Here is a 24144-nt window from a genome sequence, read left to right on the forward strand (position 1 = left end):
TCCCCAGAAACAATAACACCAAATGATTACTTATCAATGATGAAGATATCCCTAGCTATCCTCCCCAGAAACAATATAGTCATAAAGTAGATGTTGCTTGAATGACTATATGGCATACTTTTATAAAGCTTGTGTGAAAATATCAAGTTGTTGTTATTGGTACTTACAGAGAAATAGGTATGGATGGACAATTGGTTTAAACGATGATTTAAAATATATGTAGTACCTGAACCAATCCATGCAACTATAATAACAATCTTTCATCAGTTTCTGATCAGTCATTGATCCATCAAACTGATCCAATAAACTGGTGTTTTTTTTTGTTTTTTTTTTTACATCAGGTGACTGATGATTGGTTAATATATATTACTGGTTTGTTTGTTTCTTTTTTTCATCTTTACATAAATTATCATAAGATATGAATTCAGAATGACACTTTCTTTGATTCTTCCAATCAAAATTTCTGAAATTTACATGAACTGATGATCCATAGTTTTACATAATAAAACTGCAATCAAATTGGTCATCAGTAATTATTCAATCATTGGTCATTGAGCCATCAAATAGTTGCGTGGATCAGTTCAGGGACTTCCATGTTCAAAGCGGGGACAACAATTCAATGGAATTTGGGGACAGGTGGATTCATGGTAGAATTACAGTACCATGAAATGCTTCTCTTGACCAATTATTCAATACTTGATGAAAACCATGTTTTGTTTTTTCAACGCAGTCGATATAATTTTGCTTTTACCCTTTGACCTTAAGGACGCTCTTCTATGGAAATGTAAGTCACCTGATTGCAATTCAGTTTCCCCATTGGTCAAATACTGATAACTTAGTGCTGTTAAAAAAAAAACTGCATCGAAAATTTGAAATCGCGTTCCATGTGTTATTTTCTTGAAAGAAATGTAGAAAATCAGAAGTAAAATTTTACTGTGTCAGCCATCTTTTTTTAAAGATAGTACTTGTTTTTTAATTTTGTCAAAAAAATTAAATAAAAAATAATATTTAACAACCAATTTAGAAAAAGAATTACTTAGACATTTCAGATTCAACCCAAAGCAGTCATCAAAAAGATTGCACTCAAGTTGAGCCAAAACATGTACTAACTACACTGGATAAACGCAGCAATATAACCCTTTTTTCTTTCGACACCCAGCTTGTTAACATGCAACCATAAAAACCTACTGATTAGATAAAACTTTACCATGGCATATGCTGAAATTACAGAACATAGAACTAACTGTTCCTTTAATCCATGTGACATAATATAAAACATGTCATGTAAAATTTGTTACGGCACTGAGGACTAGTATCAAAGCATACTAGTGAATACAAGAAATTATATTGTTCAACCTCAATACCCTAAATAATGGACTGATAGGGTACTATTAGTTTCTGTTGTGTTTTAGTTAATTTTGTGGAAGGTGAACATTATTGAAGAGGGAGAGAAGGACTGATGACAAATGTAGAACGTGTACTAATCTCAGTGTTCTATAAATGCATCAAGAGAAGTCTTCTTTGAACTTGGCCACGAGAATAGAAATAGTGAATACATGTATTACAAGGAGACAACAACCCCAATGGGATGAAAAATGTCAGATCAAGGCCAATAATGGGTCTTCACTGAATGACAAGGAAACCCTTAAACCACAGAAAAGGCTGCAGTTAGCCCCAAAATATCCTTGTACTCTAGCACCATATATTGGGAAATTTTTGTGCTGTCATATTATTCACATTTTCTGTTATCAATCTGCATTTGTCCTGTTTTAAATTAGTGACCATTCCTAACATTGTATATTATAAAGTTCTTTAAGAAAATATTCATGACAGTTTCGTTTTCACATTACAGGGATTATAGCAAAAAATAGAGAAAATAAAACTGCTCTGAATATGAGAACAAATATGTAGTGCTATTTTGTATTATGGAAAAAAGGAACATTTAAACCAGTTTAAAAGCTTTAAAATTTATTTAATCATGGTAGAGAAAAATAATAAACAGCTCAAGATAAAAATGAATTAAAAATAGTATGAAGCAACTCACTGGGTCAAAACTGAAGTCACTGCACCATTAATACATCATAAACCATACTAAAACACCATACCATATTTCATGCCATACCGCTCCATGTGGTAAAGGAGTAATCAGCCAGTTTATGAAATTTTAGAACCCCGTAAATCAGGCTTTTATAATGACAGGAACAAGAAGCTTAGACAAATTCTTATAAAAATGAAGGGTATGAAAGTTCCTCTGAGTGATGTTTATAGCCAAGCAGTTAGTGCAAGACAGTTCAGATTATAGAAATTTTCTGCAATATTATGGGATCTAATTATAAGAAAAATTGTGTAAAGGGTATCTTGAGGACATTTTAACTCTGAATACTTTGATAAATATCTGTAATATTATTGAATCTAATCAAAGATGGTAAAGGCACTTGATATGGAGATTCTCTAAAACGACTATAAACTGACAACAGATATTCATTACAAGCCTACACTAGCATGCAGGTTTTATTATCCAAGTCCTGACTAACTTCATCTAATGAAACAGTCTGACATAGGGATATGGCAAACAAAGAGATTCTTAGTAAAAAAGGAAAATGTAATTTTTTTTCAAAAACATTTTCACTTATTGAAAAAGCGAGCAGTACTTTATGAACTCCAGTAGACTTTATTATCAGACTCCTTACCAAAAAGTGTTTCAAATACATCAAAAAAGATTCTAATCATATGAACATTTTTCTTGATAATCACAAGTTAATAGTAAAGTATTTACTATTTTGTATTTAGGATATACACAGGTACATTTGTTGCATTTCACCAAATCATTCTTTTTTTCTATTCATAATAATGCTTTGATTCATCCAATCAACATGACCTTTGATCTTATATTCTTCCTGCGACCCTGTAAAGGTTATCATCCAATGTCCAATGATTGATAATTCTATGGTGAACTTTGACCTTGCAGCATCAATATAACTTGTAAAGGTTGATTTCTTTAAGTACTGATTGATCTGACTAATCTGACCTTTGACCCTTTAAGCTTACCCATCATCTCAGCCTTTCAAAGAACTAAATGATGGAATCTTCTTATAGATAATAATGTTTCCAAATGACAGATTGAAAAATTTCATAAAAGATGGAGGTCATCTCTGATAACAGAGAAAAACATTCTGAACACATTCTAGTGTCTTCAATGTGAATCCCTAACACAAATTAATACAATATTCCTGTCTACCCATTTTTGGTGTTCAAAGCCCTACAAATTGTAAATTGTAAACAAAAAACCATGAAAAATTAAATTTCCATCATAGGGTTCAGCTTAATATTCCTGCCGAGGTAAGCCACTGAACTGTTGGCACAAGTATAGAAATAATATTTAAGCTTGATACATTTATAAGCTTAGATGGTGATTAAATGTTTGACATAGCATAAGTTTCTGATCAGAATGAAAGTGGATAAAGAACTTTAAAATTTGCAATTAACTTGCAAGAAATGAGAAATTTATAAGTTTCAGAAAATGCTGGTTTTAGCCCCTTTGTGACAATTGATTCTCTAATATAGATTAGGATAATATCTGCTTAACTGACTCCTAACCTCCCTTTTACAGGATAATACATTGCAATACAATTCCAATCACAGTTAAGACATCCATGAACTTTTACTCAAACCATTGTCCGGAAACCTGAAGATGTTTGTTTATGGTCTGATGAAGTCATCCCTAAAAATAATTGTTCCAAAAATCAATCCAAACCTTCCTTTTAAGATATGAAACCTCATAATTTTTTTTTAAAGTTTCATCAACTAATACTTGGGTTACCCTCCTTTACTATAGGCAATAGCTGGGAATATTAAACACACCAAAAATACCATCTTACAGTTAAATGAAAAATTGGCCATCCAACTCAACATGACTGCCACTCCAACAGGAATCAAATATTCATGATACAAGGGGAATAAAATCAAATTAGATTTGGGTTTTCACACCTGCAGGGCAGCTAATCAGTACTGAAAATTGTCATTGCAAGCAACTCCATCAAGTAACACAATAAAAACGTGAAATGTCAAATTATATTTGTCACCATTCGTCTTAATGAGGTCAAAAGCTTATATTTCCTTCTGATTAGAGTTACTACTATTCAAACTGTCATTTTTACTACTGTTTTAATAGTTGTCTTATGAATATTAAGTTTCATATCAAAAGTTTATTAAAACAGAACTGCATAATTATGAACAAGTTGAAACCTAATAGTGACAAAGGTGAGACATTTATATCTTATGGAAACTTATAACACTCCATAAGGAAATGGGTCACCTCAAGGAAAAAAGGATCAGGGACTATAACACTATTTTAGTGTCCTTTTTTAATTTGTTATTTAACTGACTTGTAATTACAAGGAGTTTGAAGTGATATGTAGGGAAAATGGCTAAATATAATTTAAGAACTTTTACTTTTAATTTTTTTTTTCTGATCAGTAAATGATATATATAGCATGACTTAACTGTATGTTTTGCACAAATATTATACAGATAATTGCTGATGCAGGAGGGGGGTGGGGCTTGACCTATGATTGATTATTCTGTCCAGCTCCTACTTGCAGACTGTTCGTTAGTTCCAATAATTTAAGCAATTAATTGAAAAAGAAGTTTTACATTAACATGTCAGATCCAACCTATAATGTTTCAAAAAGAAAAAATACACAGATCATCACATAAAAATGATTCACATTTCTGTTAGCACTTTTACTTTTATATTCTCCATGGGAATTAGTCAGAATATAAGAAGATTAACAGGTTGGTTAGAACTAATAAATATACTCAAGACACTAAAATAGAAAATAGTACACTTAAATACTGCTTTGTCACATTGAAAATCTTATTACAAGCATCAAGGCAGACTGACTGACTTCAGATTTAATTTGATAATTTCTTGGTCTGTGAAAAAAATAGTCAGGTGCTACCTGTAAAACTATAGTAATTAAGTAAACTGGAGCCAGTGACAAACACTGCACCGCTGCAGAAGTAATTAGATTTAATTCCATAAATTATCCCATTATCCACTGATAAAGTGAGGGTCTGTATGCAAAAATTTGCATTCCTTTTTCAACATAATATTTTCCCACTAAATAGCGGAAGTTTCAAAAAAAAGGGGAATTATTTAGTTCATAAATTACATCCTATAACTCAATGATTTTATGAAAAGAAATAATAGGAGTAATCCATAGATATTGTTCCATGAGTGTTTTAACTCAAACTTTTTCTTATAATCCACTGAAATTATGAGGCTCTAAATTACAAAATGGGATTTTTAATCAAGAAGTTATCCAACAATCCAATGTTACACTGAGGATCTACATGAAAAAATAAAAAAAATTACAAAGTTCATAAAATATGTTTTAATCCACTGATACAGTGAGGGTCCACACTGAGCAAGTTAATTTTCAATACTAGGTACTGTAATACAATCCTGAAGTGAAGTACGTGTATTGATTTTTTCTATAACACAAAGAGTTCCAGATTTTTATTTGATTTTTTTCTTTTCCAAAATATTATTTGCTCATTTTTGCCAAATGTGGCACAAAATTCACAAAATTTTCCAACAAAAGCTGAGTGTTGGGGGAGGGGCTGACATCTTCCTTAGATCTGCCACTAAAACAAAGGGTTCAAGCTGCACATACATTTTAGTAGATAAATTTTCTGTGTTTGTACTATAGCTGCACACATTGTCAGGAAAAATTGTCTCACTGCACCAATAGATAAAAAGATGAACAAGTGAAGAGAATAATGGTGAAGCTCAAAAAAAGTAGAAATGTAGCAGCTTCCATTGTCTCAGTGTAAATACTGACTATCTCCTTATAATAACACAATGAACATACAAAGATTCTGATCCGGACCTTCTTTCCATGTAACATCAACTTTAAGTTGTCCTACTTAATTTCTTTATTTTTACTCAAAAAGCAGTTACAAGGTCTGAAAAAGACTACAAACTATTTAAGTATAAAAAGTCAACTATCAAATAAGATAGTCACTTAGGCCAAAAAAAAAAAAATATGTCTGTTTTGGGTTTCCCGACCGACCCTAATTTTTTCTCCTGACCCTAATACATTTTTTCTCCAAAATTGACAAAATCAGTAAGTTCTGCCAATTTCCAGTATAATACGGATCATTTCCTGTAAAACCGAAAGTACATTAAAAACCAGGTCACAATGACGTTTGAATAGGAGACTAATTTATATCACGTAAATCCAAGTGTAAATACAGTGTACTTATATTTTGTTCAAAATTCCTACAAAAATAAGTGTATTGTAATAAAAGACATGAATAATAGGTGTGTATGTTAAAAATTAAACTTTCTCCTTAAAACCAAACACTTTCACGACTTAAACATGATGCTATTTTACAAATATAGGCTCAACTTAAGTCGAGAAAAAATAATTTGAAAAAAAAAATAAAATGAAAATGCCGACCGACCTACCCTATTTTTGGGAGGAATGTAACCCTCAACAGACATTTTTTTTTTTTGGCCTTATCAAGTCAGGAATCTAAATACCCAAACTAATATTGAGGGACCCTTGTAGAGGATACACAACCTGAAGATATAAATGATGAATGCACAGACAGAAAATCTGTAATCCTTTGATTAGCAACTATGAAGTTCTGTTTAAATCTAAGGCATTACCTTTCAAGTTGTAAAAAGATGTCAAATAAATTACATCTCCAAAATTGAGCTTTAAACCCCAATTATGCATAAATTGCAAACAAAACTTCTAACTTCATTTTATCTAAAATATGGGCTTTTAAGTTGTTTTTACAAATTGAAATGCTTTAGCTTTGTCAGTGTTTCCATTTTTAATATTTACTTTGGTAATTAAATAAAGCGAACATTTAATACCCTCTATAAAATATCTCTTTTAAAGATTTCGCAATCGTAAATTTCACATCAATGATCATACAGACCTAATCTAAATTTGATCAAGGAAATATCATTTTCAGCCTCAGGTCTGAATAATTTAAGTTCATATAACTACAAATGTGTTTCAGCCTTGTTTATCAAGTTTATAAGTAGAAGATTTCAGAATAACTCAGATAGATTCAACATATTTTTCACTTTCTTAAACATTTTCAAATCATCTAAACAAGAACTGATAATTTTCTCCCTGCTTCACTTTGACAACATACAATTACAGGAAATATGCTCATTTCAAACTCAGTCTGATAATATAAACTTGACAATAATGAAGTTTACAAAAACCTCCTTTTTACTTCTTAGGGGGGCATTACTTAAAAAAACTACAAACATAACATTGTTTGAGACTTACTTCAATGGCATAGCAAGGTAATATTCAGAACAAGCCCCAACACAATAAAACTTGAAAAAATTACTGAAGTCTTGAGAAAATTCTTAACTGTTTGTGGTGTCATCTACTTCAAAGACTTTGATTTGAGTTACCATGAAAGGTAACAATAGTCTTAAGTCAGAGAATATGAGCAACTGAACATCAGCATGCAAATAACTCCCATACTGCACTTGTGCAAATATGGCTTCAAATCTGTGGTAGAACACAAATATTTTTTTTAAGTTTTAACTTTGGTTTATAATAAAAGATTTATTGTAAGAATATTAAAGTATATGATTTCTAGTAATAAACATATATATTATAGTCAAACTTGTCTTAAGAGAGCTTCTAAAATAAAAGAACAGCATTCCATTGTCCCTCTTGTAAAAAAAAGTGAGAAGAACTTTAAATTTACTGAAATTTTCTAGGTCCAAGGGCCGTAACTTCCATAAAAATCAATCAACCGTAACCAAAGTTCAAATTAATCTGTAACTTCTCATAGTAAGACTACATACAAAAATAAAATCAACTGGTAAAAGCATTACAAAAAAAAGTGTGAAAAACTAAATTCACTGAAATTTTCTAAGTCCAAGGGCCATAACTTCCGTAAAAATCATTCAACCATTACCAAAGTCAAACTTAATCTGTAACTCTTCATAATAAGGCCACATTCCAAAAACAAACTTATTTGGTGAAAGCATTACAAAAAAAGTGCAAAAAACGCAAAATGTAAGTGGATATTTAATATATAAACAGAGATGAGAAAAAGAAGGTTGCTGTGACACAAATTTGAAATCAAATCCAATGATATAGCAAAATTCAATAAATGGCTCTAATCTGTTACACAATTTTTCATTCATGTACTGGGCAACCAGCAATTTAATTTATCATATCAAATCAATTTCAAAGTGGTCTTTAAATAAATCTCACAAAGACACTCTAACTGGTTCCCTTTTCAAATCCTTCATCACTCTTACACACCACAGAACAAGAAATTTACTGATAAACAGGGGCATGATATATTTCTATTTGGTGTTAATTTAAACAACCTTCCAAAATTTCAAAAAAAAACCACAGAAGTCTGGAAAACTCTCAAAGTTAGACAAAACTGGTCGATAACGGAGTACATCAGCTGATATTCATTCTCTGATAACAAATTAGATAATAAAAAAATCAGAACATTGATGTCAATTTTAAACCATGATGTAAATACTTCCAATGAAAATTGAATGAACAGTATTACTATGTCACCCACTACTTGTATTTATATCAGTTAGGGTTACTGAAAATACTAGAAGACTCAAAAAAAGAAAGTACTATAAAGGGAGACAATTCAAGCATGTAACTCAAACACAACATGAGATCAGAGTACTGCACATGGTTACACCAAGTTTATAGCTGGGTAAACACTCTGCAAAAATTCACATCCAGGAAATTGCCAAAAATGTATTTTTGTGCTTGAAATTATTTTAAGTTAGCCTTGTAAATGAACAATACAACAGAACTTCCTAATGCAAGCAAAAATGTATAGCTTGGCTCTAAGACATGGTAACATTTTTACTGAATTCATTTCAGGAACAACCTAGCCATTAGACTGTACCTGGATATAAGAGATATAGCTTGGATTCATTGAGCAAAACATCTGTGATTTCATACTGTAATACATCAATACTCAATGGCTGAGAAATATTACCAATAGCTCTACTGTTTAAGCAAAATGAAAGGCATTATTGCCCTAAATCTAAAATAGAAAAAAGGTAAATTGAAAGATTTGAACTGGCAAACAATTAATTGATATTTTTTACTACCTGTCATATAAACAAAGTGACATTAAACAAGTAAACAGTTTCAAGTGACTGAAATCATGGGATATGCCATGTGACCCTATGACCATACCATATGACTATAATGTGACCCGAAATCATAGTGTATACCTCGTGGAAAACATGTGACCACTTACTTGTACTCCTTCTTGGGCTTCTCAATCAGCTCAGACATGTGACCTTTCCAAGCTTCTAATTCCTCCCTTTCTAACATGCTCTCAAAAGCTGCTAATGCCTGCTCTGGTTCAATCTACAATAAACATCACTGATTATTTTCAAAAATAAACAATTTCAAAGAGATCCATTCTCTTATAGTTAAGTTATTCTACAGACATCATGACAAATGCTTGTTTCTGGTCTCCTTCTGGCCCCTTATTCCTACACAAGTCACAACCCCAAAATTCAATCCCAACCTCCCTTTTCTGGTCTGGCACTTTGTGGTACAAGAGATCTACATGATAGCATTATACAATCACAATTTTTTACCGCCATATAAATTTGCCCCATAAATAATATTTTATCAGAAGCAACTAATTTTTCAAATAAGTGTCCATGAGATACAAACATGGGACACACATGTCTGGTCTTTTTCCATTTTTTTTAGTAAGAAATGAGGAACTGTCTAAATAAAATTTAGTATTCCTTTAAAACATACCAAAATTTCAACTCACTTCTAAAAGGAAACTAAAATAAATGAATGTTCTTTCAAAAATAAGATCTTTTCTCAATTACCTGGAAGAAAAAATTAGCCGCCAAGCCCGGTCCAGCAGTTCTTCTGGCCACAAAACTGTTATTAGATGGCACTCTAGCTCGAGGTTTAATTACAATGTAATATATGATAGTGTCCCAGAATCCTCTCAAAGTCCTTCGTAAAAATCCAACTGAAAAAAGTACAATGAAAATAAGCATAGTATATGATGGCATGTAACCTGAAATCTCCCTTAAGTCAGATGCAGAAATTCAACAGAAGAAGTATGTGAGAAAGTTTGCCATGATTTTCCTGATGTCATAATTTATGAAAATATTATTTGAATCTGCTACTTCATGTTTATTCATGTTGTAATCTTATTTAGAATTGGAAAATGCATCTATTATATCTGAAGCAAATTTTTGTCGTTCCCTCCACGGAACTTGAACTCATACTGCTGTGACATCTATGGCAACACCGCCTGCACTAAGTCCAGCGCCTTAGACCACTCGGCCAGCTATATATATATACTATTTCCTGAAGGAATCCCAAATAAACATTTGACATTGTAACAAATGAACAAAAAAAGCAGATAATTGATGTCAGGGATTAATCAAATCACTGTGTGCACTCCTCTTAACTTTTCACAAATGATCACCCAAAAGTGTTCTTTCCACCTTCAGCTTGGCTTATTCGCATTCTATTTACACAACCTTAGATTAGATATCTTAGATCTATAACTGACTACACAAAGTTTCTAAGCCATCATGGCATTACTTACACATTGTAACACCAAGAGAAGCAAGAGGACAGCAAATACTACCAAATACTATGGCAGATACTGGTTGAATACAACCTTGGATCAGAAGTCTCCAAATAATGGCCTCAAAAAGTGTAGATATTTTGTTGTTATCATCTAAAACATAGAATAACATGGCAAGCTACGATATATCATCAACAACAACACAAAGTAACATTCACATACGGTTTTAACAGTAGTTTAGAAAGATAAAAAATTCATTTTTAACCCCCTAGCAATTTATAGCAGTAAGTTTAGAGGTTACCTTTAAGTCAAAATTTAGGAAATTACTCAAATAAATGATTTAAGGTAAGTTATCGTGAGAAGGGAAATGTCTAAAACTTATTTTTTTGTACAAGATTCATGAATTCTTCAAGTAGAATAAATTCTGCATTGCAAACAAGCAATGATTTGCTGAAGCACATACTGTAAACATACTAATTTTCACAGTGTACTATTTTTGCTATTTTCGCAGTGGACAGAAAACCGTGAAAAATGGTACACACGAAATTGATTTTTAACACTTATACAACGCTAATCATTTTTTTGAAACCGCAAAATTGATAACCGCAAATATGTTCACTTGACAGAATCCACAAAAATTAACATGTTTACAGTAGCCATTTCTTTGTACCTCAACAAAATTCATTTACTTAATCCTCTGGTCCAACAAATTACTGAGAAAAAAACTGAAATTATCAACTTTCTTGAATTTCATATTAAAAAAGTTACAACTTGCACTGCCCTATATATTTTAAGTTAACATTTTATCTACAATTCAAAAATAAAGCATGGGCATGGTTTCATAAAAAATCACAAATTGAGATTATTCTTTAATCCTTCCTCAACTTCAATTTCAACCAATCAAATTATTTCTTACACTTTTGCTATATTATCCCCAAACATGACAGATGCATTTGTGATAAATGTTATATAAAGAACAAAATTCCAGGAGGTATATTTAACTCTTAATTCGATACTTTAAAACATTTTGAAAGATATGTCCAAGATTTTGATTTAAAAATCTTACTTTTCTAAAAACAATATTCAGAAAATACTATGTTACAATATCTCTATAATTGAACTGATCACTCATTCTTTTCAGGCAGGTAAACAATAGGACCTGTCTTGCTAAAAAAAAGTAGACTCTCATAGACTAGTGGACTCTCAAAAGAGGTTGACCACTGAGACCTCAGTCAAAAGAAGATTAAAAACAAAATAACCAAACTGATAAAGTCAAGGCAGTAGTCAAAGGAAAGTCTGTATAACAAAAGGTAATATCAGGGAAAATGCATTCATCATATCTAAGATCAGTTGTAAAATACAACATGTGTAGATAGCATATGACACTAGTAGCTTTCCTTCATAGTAGAATATTGTGTATTTCATTTGTTCTTTTAAAAAATGAAGTCATTAATTTTTTGTGAACATACTTATATTTGTAGGTATCATTTTATTTTTCTTAAAATTATGCAGACCTACCTGGACAGTCAAAATCATAAATCAAAAATCCAAATATGTGAACAAGTAAAGTCACTAATGGTATCCTGAAATGAAAAAAAATCTAATTTCTTAGAGATACATGTACAATAAATTTCACTTTATAAATATTGATGTCCATGAGGACATAAAAAGACAACCAAGATACAAACTGCTGAGTCATACCTAACATTCTTGTTGAATCAATGGGTGATCTAATACGGAGTAAGCAATACCTAAATCAGCAAGCACCATAAGCTTTACCATACATGTGCCATCTGTTCAAGACTCGTGAAAATAATAAAGGACATTGCAAAGGGGGAGGGTGTCAAATGAAAATTTTTGCTTAGCAAGTGCAATATTTTTACTTTTATCTAAGCAGCAAGCGAAATCAATATTTTTATTTGAAAATCTGCCTTGTTAAATAACGGGGGGGGAGTTTTTTTTTTCAATGAATGAGTAATTTGAAAAAAACTGTTTTTCCAAAATTCAAACCCCATACCCCTTGCTTTCAAAATGGTCGATAACTTTATAGCACTTCGCAATACTTCACATTTTTAACCCTTAAAGCATCTCAAGCAACATCTTTACAGTTTTGGCTGGTCAGATCAATCTGTACAGATACCGGAAATATTAAAGTTCTGCACGGATGGTGGGAATATTTTACGCATATCATGTGACATAAACAAAATTCAGATGCAGATGAATGCGGCAAACAAGACAATGATTGCCTTTCCTATCTTAGAAAAGGTATGCTTCAATTTGGGTAATACAATCAGAATTATATTTTTTTCCAAGGTGGGTTAGGTTCTCAACAACAGCAACAGTGGAACAGCGGAGATACATGTACATACATCCACATGTTTCCCAAACTTTTTAAAAACACCATATTCACTTCTTTTAATAAGTAAAAAAAATTAGAAAAATACTTGAGAACTATTAGAAAAGATTAATTTATTTTTACTGAAACGTAATTTTAACCTATATTTTTTATTGGTTTGATTGAAGGAAATGATGAATTTTCTCTGTAAGGACAGTCACTTTTTGTTACTTCCATGACATGTCTTTTTTTTCATTAGAATATTGGGGAACCTTAAGGGAAATTTAGAAAGTACACATAATAACCGTAGATCTCTCACAGCTTCGCGGTGCTCACTATAAGTACATGGAAGGACAAACATAATGATCAGTAGTTTAACTCCCTTTTAAAAGGAGCAGGACATGTAATTAAGGTATACAAGGTATACAAGAAAGGAAATATCGCAGTGAGACATTTATTTTGACTAAGAGTACTGATGTTATAGGAAAAATTGTTGAACTGAACTGTTAAGGCAAGAATCCGAAAAAAAGGTTTTGGGTCCCAGATCGAAGAAGGTAGTATGACTGTAATTTTCTGATTGTAAATCATATCTTACCATGCAGGTGTGGTTAAAGCTAACACCATGGATGATGTGGACATCATGATACACATCACTGGCATACACACAGCTATCAAACAAGTACCCAAGGCACCCTTTATTACATAGTTCCAGAATCTGTTCACATGTCTCACAAAACTTTTGTCTAGAAATCCTAAAATGAACAAAAAATACTATGTATAGCTGTACAAGGTGGAAGAGTTACAAAACACACCTTATTTTCTATGTAGACAACAAAAAACAAGAATTAAAAATAAAAACTGAGAGTTTTGTATTGAATAAAGAATCATAAAAGAAAAGTTCCGGAAAAACGAAGATTTATAGGGAAAGAGATTCTGTCCTATAACCCAAGACACTAAAATCTTCATCAGACAAGCACTCTTATAATATCCCTGAAAAAAAATTGTTTAATTTTAAAGTGAAAAGCAGGTAAAAAATTGTTAAAATAATTAATTTGTGAGATTTGAGCATGCTGTTGTTACTATATATCATAGTGAATAGTATTTATACAATAGAAGAATTGTCATCAAACCAAAGTACTTAAAACAGAGGTATCATTTTATGAAGCATATATATATGTGGTGAGTCCTCTGGATATCAGTATAAGGAATCTGTTAAACTCATATTTGTTTATAATTGGGTAGTGTTTGTGGTAATAACTGTATAGATTTTGAACCAATAAGGCGTGAGAGTTCTGTTGATTATTTGTTTTTGATCCATAATTTCTACTGTTGAAAGCATTCAAAACCAAAGACCAATTAGTATTTACTTTGCTTCTTCTGAGAACATCAATACGATGTACACCTATTTGAATTTTCTACTTTGTGCTATTTCTAAACTTTCAATATTTGGATATAGTTACGCATCATATATTTATCATCATATTTACATGTAAAAGTTTTTTTTTGTAGATAGAAGTCTTTGTGACTTACAAAGTTCTGATTCTAATTCATATAACCCTGACACTCTATTAATGTCTGCTTGTAGAAAAAAAAAACATTTCAAAGGAAGTTGCATCATTTGTTAAAATAAATATCCTTCAGACTTAGATTTAGATAATGACCAAACAATTATTCATTCAATAATGTTTTTACACCGACCACTTCATAATATTACCAAAGGACTGTTTTCAGATTTTGAAGAAAACCTAAAGAGTACCTTACATGTATTTTCTTCATTTATATTCATTTATATCTTACCCACAGCTAAAAGGTCACTAATTTCATTATTTTATTTTCTTACCCCTATCAGGTGCCTCCTCAAATCTTCTCCTACAATTCCTAACATGCTCCCATAATCCTTGGATTCTGGACACCAAGGTTTGTGTCCTAGAAGATTCTCTCTTGTACAAAGCACCCTGAATACATATAGAAAAAGTACAACATGCAATTCTGTAAATATAATATCCAAACAATAATGATCTTGAGTTGTATTAACATTGACACAGAGCATACACAAAATCCAAAAAGTTATAGTTTTATCAAATATCTCAGTTGATACCTATAATACTAATTCATTTCTATTTACCATATACATTCGCATATAAGTCAATCCGTCAGTAACTCAAACCCCACTTTTTAGTATATATCTGCTTGCAACATAGAAATATCCTCACATTGAATTAACTCGCTTTGCAAACAAGCACCAAACAATCCTGCTTCATGCTTTCATATAAACTTTCACCTAAATCCATTTTATTAGTTCATGTAGAGTAGTTCTTACAAGCTTTAGAAAATGTAAACCCCATCTAACAATATTATGCCAAACCTTCATCTTAAGTTTCATTGATATCCATAATGTGTTGCCCTGACTAGCAAAAACAAATCACATGGCTAGGCAGGCAGTAATTCAGACAGACATGGTACTTCCTACATATCCTCATAATTTTGTTTGAGGAGGATATAACAGAGCAATGCTCAGTACGATATATTGGTACTTACATTTTCTTGGCTCACTTGTGTATCTGGGTAGAACTGTTTGATACCAAACAATGCTCTGAAGCTAACTGAACTGCACCATGGAATGACAACCTGCATTTGAATAAAGAAATTTTTAAAATTCATTACAGCACACCACCCCACCATCTCTCCCTTATTAATCCTTCCACAACTTTTTCAGATATAGTGATCTTGACTTTTAATATGCAGACCTTAAACTGTAAGTGTTTCTCTAGTTATTAAAGCTTACATCTGTACAATTTTAATTTTCATTAATCATAGCAAACTAATGTTTGTGTGGTGGAAACAAGCTTTTTCTTGTATAAACCCATTTTTAATCAAAGTGAGCATGAATTATTACCGGATGACCTAAAATTTTATAAAAACCATCTTGTCACCTATCAGTGCAAGAAGTCCATCTAAGCCACTTAAGATTGAGAGGCAGAGAAACAGTAGAAAAGCAAAAACCTAAATTCTATATCCTCCTGCTTAAGGAAAAGACTGGAAAGGTGTAAAACAATTAATTTGCAAAAGAAAAAAAAACAGACAGTATAATTCACATTCTGCACAATTTTTGATGAATAGCATTTGAACATATTTAATTGCTCATGCATGTAAGAGTTTACACATATTGTACTTACACCAAAAAAGAAGAGCGAATTTTTCATCCATGTAAGTGTTCGTACAAAAAAATTCCACCAACGCCAGAATGGGTAGTGACTAGTTGTCATTCTCTTAGTATCCTTCTGTACAGAGAAACATGTGTCTGGTGGTTGCTGAAAGGATAAATTTATTAATTGATAATTTTTTTTTGATGGTTTACAATAAATGATAATTTATACCTTTATCAAACTACATTTTATAGTCCACAACACCATATTATGACAGAGTAGTTCTCTAATTACCACATAAAAATCAACAGTGTGACAGATGAGTGAACAGATGGACAGACAAATGAACATGAGCATCACAGTCTACCATGACATGCCTAGCACTGGGTATAAAGACACAACAATCAAGGAAATACTAACCCTCTCTTTGTTCTTCTTTGGCAGAATGTCATTTAAGACAATTGTTTGTATGACCTCTATTTGACCTTTGGTTTCCTTGGTGATAACATAGTTTTTTGGCATCCATATTCTTGAATGAAAGGTAAAGATCTTGTTTGGAGTTCTCTCTCTGCTCAGTTCTGTTATCAAAATAGACTCTCTCTGAAACAAATTTGGAAAACAGAATTATATAAAATGTTTGAATTATGAGCTATTGTCAAACATATCCTAACCAAACCCTTAGAGGACTGTAGGATTACGAGCTATTGCCAAACATATCCTAACCAAACCCTTAGAGGACTGTAGGATTACGAGCTATTGTCAAACATATCCTAACCAAACCCTTAGAGGACTGTAGGATTACGAGCTATTGCCAAACATATCCTAACCAAACCCTTAGAGGACTGTAGGATTACGAGCTATTGTATTAACTGTACAATAAAAGTAAATGAAGTGAAAGAGAAACATGAAAACAATTCTGTGGAAGTTTCATTAATTACATTCCATTCAGTGGTGAAGAAGGAGTAACAGATAAGAGATGGGTACCCATCTGCATAACAGAAGGAAGGAAGTTTGGATAAAAGGAAGACTGACACCCCTATCATTATAGTGGGTAGGGGGGGGGGTAAAATAAGAGAAACCAGCATTGATCTAATACTGTAATGGTACTTATATTCATGGGTATCAGTTTTTACAGTTCTTCAATACATCATTTACTTGTGGAGTTATATTTTTTTATAAATTAGAGTGCAGCTTCTAAGTTTTCAAGGAAAATTTATGTTTCATTGGGAATTTAAATTCTGGGTTTTCCCAAACTGCAATAAAATGTTTTGCAGGGCGCAGCTTAATAATACTGCAGAGGTCTAACCCTAAACAGTTTGGGACAAGTATGGACACACCATTCAAATTTAATACAGCTTTGAATTTTGATTATGATAAGATACTTGAAACAGGATAAGAATTGGACCAGAATTGAAGCTGTCACTTTTAGGCCCCTTATTCCTACATGGCTGTAGTCGAAACCTTGAAATCAAGTTAAACCTTCCTATTGGAGGTTTGGCACTTCAAAGCAATTCATTCCCTTTCACTCTAATTATTATCCAGGAATAAAGAAAATAGACATTGACCCTAACGGGACTATATCCCCACAGCCAATTGAACCCAGTGCAGTTGGGGACCAATGTGGAGATATGTTTCATATTGGACACAATATTTATGGTGGATAGACTAAGCACTTTTGATGCACAATTTGCTGCCATTTTCAGCAATCAGTGCTATTTTCTGTTGACAATACAATAGCAGAATATGACTAACTCCTGACAATATCCATATCTTCATATGGTAATCTAACACTCCATTGAGTTTCATAACAATCCTGCAAGTTGTTAAGGAGGAGTGGTGGACAATACACCAGAGAAATTTTTGTTGAAAAATGTGTAAGTTCCAACAATCATAATTTTTACAATTTTAGTTCTAGCATTAATTCCTGACAATATGTACATCCCAATATGGTAATTTAAACCCCAATAAGTTTCAAAACTTTCCTGCAAGTCACTGAGGAGGAGTTGTGGACAAGGCATTAAACCAAGTTTTGCTAAAAAAAAATGCCAAAGTTAAACAGTTATCATTTCTCCAATTTTTTTGTCCAAACATAAATTATTGACAGTATGCACATATCCATGTGGCTATCTTACATCCCACAAAGTTTCAAAACAATGTTGCAAACTGCTTAGATTCATTCATTTTTCCTCAAATTATTGTCCAAACACAAAGAAAATTCTTGTTTCAGGCCTCTTTTTAGCCCCTAATTCCAAGAAAACTCTAGTCTTAACCCCATAAATCAATTCTAGCCTTCTTTGGTCGTATGGCACCTTGTTATACAATTTTCAAGCAATCCATTAACTCAGTCAAATTATTGTCTCGACATCAGGAAAATGTATGTTTTCGGCACCCCTTTTTGAGCCCTAATTTCTAAAACATTCAAGTCTTAACCCTCAAAATCGATACCAGTCTGACCATTGTGGTATAGAATATTGTGAAACAACATCATAGACATTCTTATGCTTTTACTGGAGTTACATAGTTTAATTCTATGAAATGCTTATTTTTAACACATTTTTGGCCCCTAATTCTAAATGGTTGTGACCATAACCCCAAAAATCAATACCAACCTTTCTTTTGTGGTTTGAAACCTTGTTATAAAATTTAATTAAGATCAACCAACTAATATTCAAGTTAATGCACAAAAACCAAGTGCTTGTGGATGACGACCCAGACAATGGTGACGACAGCATTTATCAGAATATGTAGTGGTTGTGATATGTATTGTGAAAAATCTTTAAATCGTGGAAATCAATTTTCGTGGATTAGGGAAGAAACACAAATTTGTGGATTTTTGAATTCATGGTTTTGTGGTTTCCAGTATACACATCAATGGAAATCTCTTTTTCGTTGGGAACTAAATTTCGTGGGTTGGCCAACCTACGAAAACCACGAAAATTGGTACCCAAAAGAACTATAGTACTTTCACATTAGTTGAAGAAAAAACTGTACAAAAAAAGTAGTGGAGGGATGAACAGATGAAGAGACTATGACCACTACATATTACTCACTTTCAAAATGAGAGGTATCAAAAATAAATCAGATTAAGATTAAAAATGAAGGTCAAACCTACCTCTTTGATAAAAGTCAGGTCCCTTTTGAGAAAGTATACAGCTTGTTTCAATCCTTGATCTTCACAGATCCTGATAGCTTCCTCATGTGCTGAATACAGGTTCTGCATAGCAAAGTCAGCCTAAAATGTTGAAATGTCCATATAAACTAATATTTGTGCACATCCCACCTAGTCTTAAATCAATGGGCTAACTTCCTCCCAGATGTGCCCTCTGCATTTCAAAGGAAAATGGAAAGTAGCTTCCGTCATAGCTGTCTGGTTTATCTTAAATCCCTGTATATCATTTTCATTTACATTGAAAAATTCTTTTAGAAACTATGCAATAAATAAACCATATTCATTGTTCAACAAAGACACATTAAAATGTGTTCTGATAGGGCCTTTTGACTCTGGCACAATACTCTTTAGTGCCCTTTTTATACTACTGTGTCATCTGTACTTATTTTGAAAACTAGATCAACAGTCCCAAAGATATTGGCTAAAATGTGTTTTCCAACAAGGTTTCAAAGGAGACTTAGAGTAGCAGCAGTCACCCACTGAGCCATACAATAAAAAGACATTGAAGTCATTAACACTATGTAGTTATAAAAACAAGTCCTTGTAGATGGAAATTTTTTGACACTTAAACACCTAAATTATTGGTTATATATCTCTTATGATTTTCAAGAACGTAGTTAAAAATGCTATTTTTCACCTATTAAAGGCAATAACCCTTACTAGAAGTCATACTACAACTCTGACATAGTAGGGACAATATGCCATAGAATCATTTCATCAATTGAAAGTTTCTTTCCATCTGTTATAGTTCTCAGGATAATACCTAAAAACTGTAAAAATATTACTCTTCCACTTTCAAGGGCAGTAACTCTCATAAGGTGTCAATTTACAACTTCAACTCTCTGAGACTTTGGTAGAGCTCTTCAAACCAAAAATGGAGGGTTATCATTATTTCACTCTATAACTCATAGTTTTTGAGATATAACTTGAAATAAAGAGATTCATCCCCATATCCTATTTTTAACCAAGCCTTTTTGTTTTTACTACAAACATGTCAGGTATAATTTTGAAACTACATACTCTAAAGACAACAGTGGTAAAAATTAGCATCATTAGATTAAGAGTTTCAAAGGAGAAGATTTTTTTTAAAAAGTTAACAGACAACACAATATGGATGATTGGCAAAAGATGATGACCGACACCATGTGAGCTAAAAAGTACCTCAAAGTTTCTAATCTGTTCATTCATCCATGGTTGAATTCTAGATTTGATTGGATATCCTGACTTCAGATGGTTAATAAGCTGAAAATAAAAAAAAAAAAACAATAAAAGAGTTAAAGCTCAATACAATACAACACAGACTTATAAAGTAAGTATTGTTGAAATAAATATCACTTTATAATTTAGAAATTTCCATTTTTTCTCATTGATTAATCAACAGCTGCAGTAAATCACATGATATGTTATTCTCCTTTTATTTTTCAGTTTGTTCTCTTTCTTGTTTACATAAAGCAATATCTCACCCTATATAAATCATACACACTCAAATTCAAACTTAGTCTAAAGGCCAGCAATACACATTACCCATACAATTTTTATCAATAATGTAAATGAATAAATGGTCTGGATTGTTTACAATGTGGGATGGACACACACTTCATACACTGATGCCCACATTTCTATATCCATGCACTGTGTTGTAGAGAACAAAAATATCGAAAACAATGAAAATGAAAGGGGGCTTTTTTCTGTGAAAGAAAACACAACATCCTTTCATGTCTGCCTCTATACCAATGTCTTCAGATTTAAATTTTAAAACCCATCAATATCAAAGTGCAAAATCTAATCAGTTAAAATATCACCAATTTAAGACTGCTTTCATGTCAAGAATACATCAACATCATTACATACAAACTCAAGTATTAAGAGGTTTCATCAATTTCATTTACATATATCCATGCTACTTAAAAATACAAAAGTATGGGTAATAAACATTTAAAATTTACAAAAAAATACAATTTCAACCCATCAATCAACATTTTAACTGATAAACAAATCAATTACTCAAACACCCAACTAACCAATCAATTGACCAACTTATCAATTAATGAGTCAATGAAATATCCAACCAACCATCCAACCATCTGATAATTTAACCATCAAAATAAACAACCAACTGATCCAACCTAAATCCAATAATCATTCAATGAAGCATCTAACCACTCCCTAAACCAACAACCAACCAACCAATCAGCATGACTATATCCTGATAAGATCCAACTAATCTAACACTCCACCAACCACCACCAAGTCGACAAGTTCCTGTAATTATGTTCTTACCTCCTCTTTATGTTTAGCCATCTTGTCTTGAATGCTTTCTACAGCTTTTTTCATTGTCAATACAGTCCTGGCTTGGTCAACAAGCAGAGCACCTAAAATTCCATCAAACAAATATATTCATTATTCTAATCATTCTGGAAAATTTGAATTGATAACACTTTCCTTCGTTGCTAAATTCAACGAAAAAACCTTGTCCTCCTATATACATTTAAATAAAGAACTTGTATTACACAGATATTCTACTTTCTTTTTACAAAATGCAGAGTCTTTAGAGTAACAAGCCCTTTTCCTAAATACTACTACATACCCTGATATAGATCTTAACATACCTATTCCTTCTTGTAGGTTCTCTAATTCGGTGTTTGATTTTATGGCCTCAAAAACCCTGTCCAAATATTCATCCATAATAGAATCATTTATTCTCTAAAAAAGATAGAAATTATAAAATTACCCTGATACATGTATTATTGCATGAATATAGAATGAAAGTAGGTGAAAGAAACACATGGAAGACAGCAAAGAGGGATAAAAATCTTAATGATGTACTGGTTATGTATTTGTAAGAAAAGAGAAGACATTTAACAATGAGCAATAGATAAAGACAAAAAATAAGGCATGTTCTTAATTTTTTAATTTCAAATATTCTAACCACATCACTTTTTAAGCATTCCAACATAAAAACAAGAGCAAAACTCTTCGGTGTGTACTGGTACTTAAGAAACAATTTAAACCAAATACATGTACTGTGAACAGATTAATTTTTGTGGTTGCCACTTTTAACTGATTCTGTCAAGTGAACATATTTGCTTTTATCAATTTTTACAGTTTAAAAAAATGTGAACAGTTCATAGTGTTAAAAAGCAGTTTCCTCTGTGTACTCTTTTTACACCCTAATATGTCCACCGCAGAAATAAATAACAGTAATTAAGTCTTTTAAAAATTGATAAACAGGATTCATTTCTTAATGTTACTTCAGTTAATTAACAAGACAAGACTAGAAAAAGTGCAAAGGAAGGGCAACTGACAGAAAGTACACCACTTCTTGTCACAAATGTATGTAACTTACTCTTGACATCTCTTCATTGGACAATCCTTGACCTGAATCAAAAATAAAATGCACAATTAGAAGAAACCTGTTCTAGAGGACATGGGTGACCTTGGTGTCCTTAATGTGCCATAAAGAGGAAGCTGATGAGCAACAGAAGCAAAAGTTACACACAGTTTAACTCATTACAGGCTGTCGCTGTATATTATTTTTAGAGTCATATTCCTAAATGAGTCTTCAGATTTAGTTTCAGAAAATTTATGGAAAGACAAATACATACACAAACAGATGGGCTGCAGAAAAATTCACCCCCCCCCCCAAGCCTGAAGGTGGGGTCATAAAAATTGTAGGAATACATGTATTATTCAAATTCTGATATTTAGCAAGGGAGATATCTGGTCTCGTATTCAGGATTTAATAGCATACACCAATAACCTGCAGCGAAAAGTTTTTTCTAAGTGATTTATTTTGGCTAAATTCATGATCAAGAAATAAAGAAAAACTATACACCAATTAAATCCCTTCATTATAGAACACAAAATGTTTTTGCCCAAAAAAAGTAGAGAGAAATCAAACTGACAGCTTGAAACCCAAAAATAAGTTGAATACAATAAAATGTAGGTGTCAAAGGCAATTTTTTTCTATTTTTCCTTAAATAACAGCATGAAATGTTTTTTCAACAGTATATAAAAATCAGCAAAATACTAGCTTCACAAAAAAAAACATCTTCTCATTTCATTTAAGATGTTTTTATACATTTACATACAATAAACTTTCTAAGTCAATACAATGCAAACACATTTTAAACTACCCCTACATCTATTAATATATAAATGATACTGGAGTTTCCATGCATCAATATAGGCTTGAATCCTACCATGTTTCACTATGAACAAAGGATGCATTAGATTTGTATGTAATAGTTTGACAAAGTTTGATTTTGTTTTTTTAAGTATTCTGGTTGGTTCAACAATAAACACTGACTACGGTCTACAAAAATCAAAGTTTAATGTCAGAAAGTAGGCATAAAACCATACAACAAATATATGGTATAGATTAAAAAACATGTAGAAAAGCAACATTTCTGTTATAAATGTGGTTAGAGATTGCACAAGATGTGTTAAGAAAACATCCTCCACTATTTTGAATCCTATCAATTTATTCAAACAGATAACTGATGTATCAAGCAGAAGCTTGGGAAAATGTGACCCAAATCACATGTGGGACAAACAGACAGACAAAGGTAATTACAGCACAGCCACCTCATAGTAAAATGAAACTGAAAATGCATAATCGCTAACCACATTTTTTTCCATCAATAATATTCCATCTACTGTTCATGGGGTATCAATTTTCATGGTTTTCATGGGTGGGCCGAAAATTTGTTCCCAACGAAAATGAGATACCCTTAGATCTTTGTACTGAAAATCTCAAAACCACATTCAAGAATCCATGAAAATTGGTATCCATGAATTAAAGTACTTTCACATTATATAAATCCTGGTTAAAAATACTATAGAATATGGGAAAACCTTCAAAGAGGATATTCTCACATATA

At 32.0% G+C, this 24144-nt stretch overlaps 1 protein-coding gene across 5 annotated transcripts in view; it reads right to left on the bottom strand.

Moving 5' to 3' along the window:
- The window catches only part of LOC148619526 (uncharacterized), a 102882-nt gene that overhangs the window by 67654 nt on the left and 11084 nt on the right, over window positions 1-24144 (bottom strand). For all 5 annotated transcript variants that reach the window (XM_088579502.1, XM_088579506.1, XM_088579503.1 and 2 more), the window contains exons 12-25: window positions 22608-22639; window positions 21871-21964; window positions 21542-21633; window positions 20423-20503; window positions 19205-19324; window positions 16513-16692; window positions 16123-16257; window positions 15485-15574; window positions 14787-14901; window positions 13542-13698; window positions 12130-12194; window positions 10630-10764; window positions 9893-10041; window positions 9298-9410 (exon numbers count right to left, since the gene is read on the bottom strand). In XM_088579502.1, coding sequence (XP_088435628.1) covers window positions 9298-9410; window positions 9893-10041; window positions 10630-10764; window positions 12130-12194; window positions 13542-13698; window positions 14787-14901; window positions 15485-15574; window positions 16123-16257; window positions 16513-16692; window positions 19205-19324; window positions 20423-20503; window positions 21542-21633; window positions 21871-21964; window positions 22608-22639 — 1558 coding nt within the window. The remainder of the gene's footprint in view (window positions 1-9297; window positions 9411-9892; window positions 10042-10629; window positions 10765-12129; window positions 12195-13541; window positions 13699-14786; window positions 14902-15484; window positions 15575-16122; window positions 16258-16512; window positions 16693-19204; window positions 19325-20422; window positions 20504-21541; window positions 21634-21870; window positions 21965-22607; window positions 22640-24144) is intronic.

The sequence above is a fragment of the Perna viridis genome, chromosome 4, assembly GCF_037379345.1.
Source record: "Perna viridis isolate PV_CMFRI_1.1 ecotype Kerala chromosome 4, ASM3737934v1, whole genome shotgun sequence".
NCBI classification, from domain to species: domain Eukaryota; kingdom Metazoa; phylum Mollusca; class Bivalvia; order Mytilida; family Mytilidae; genus Perna; species Perna viridis.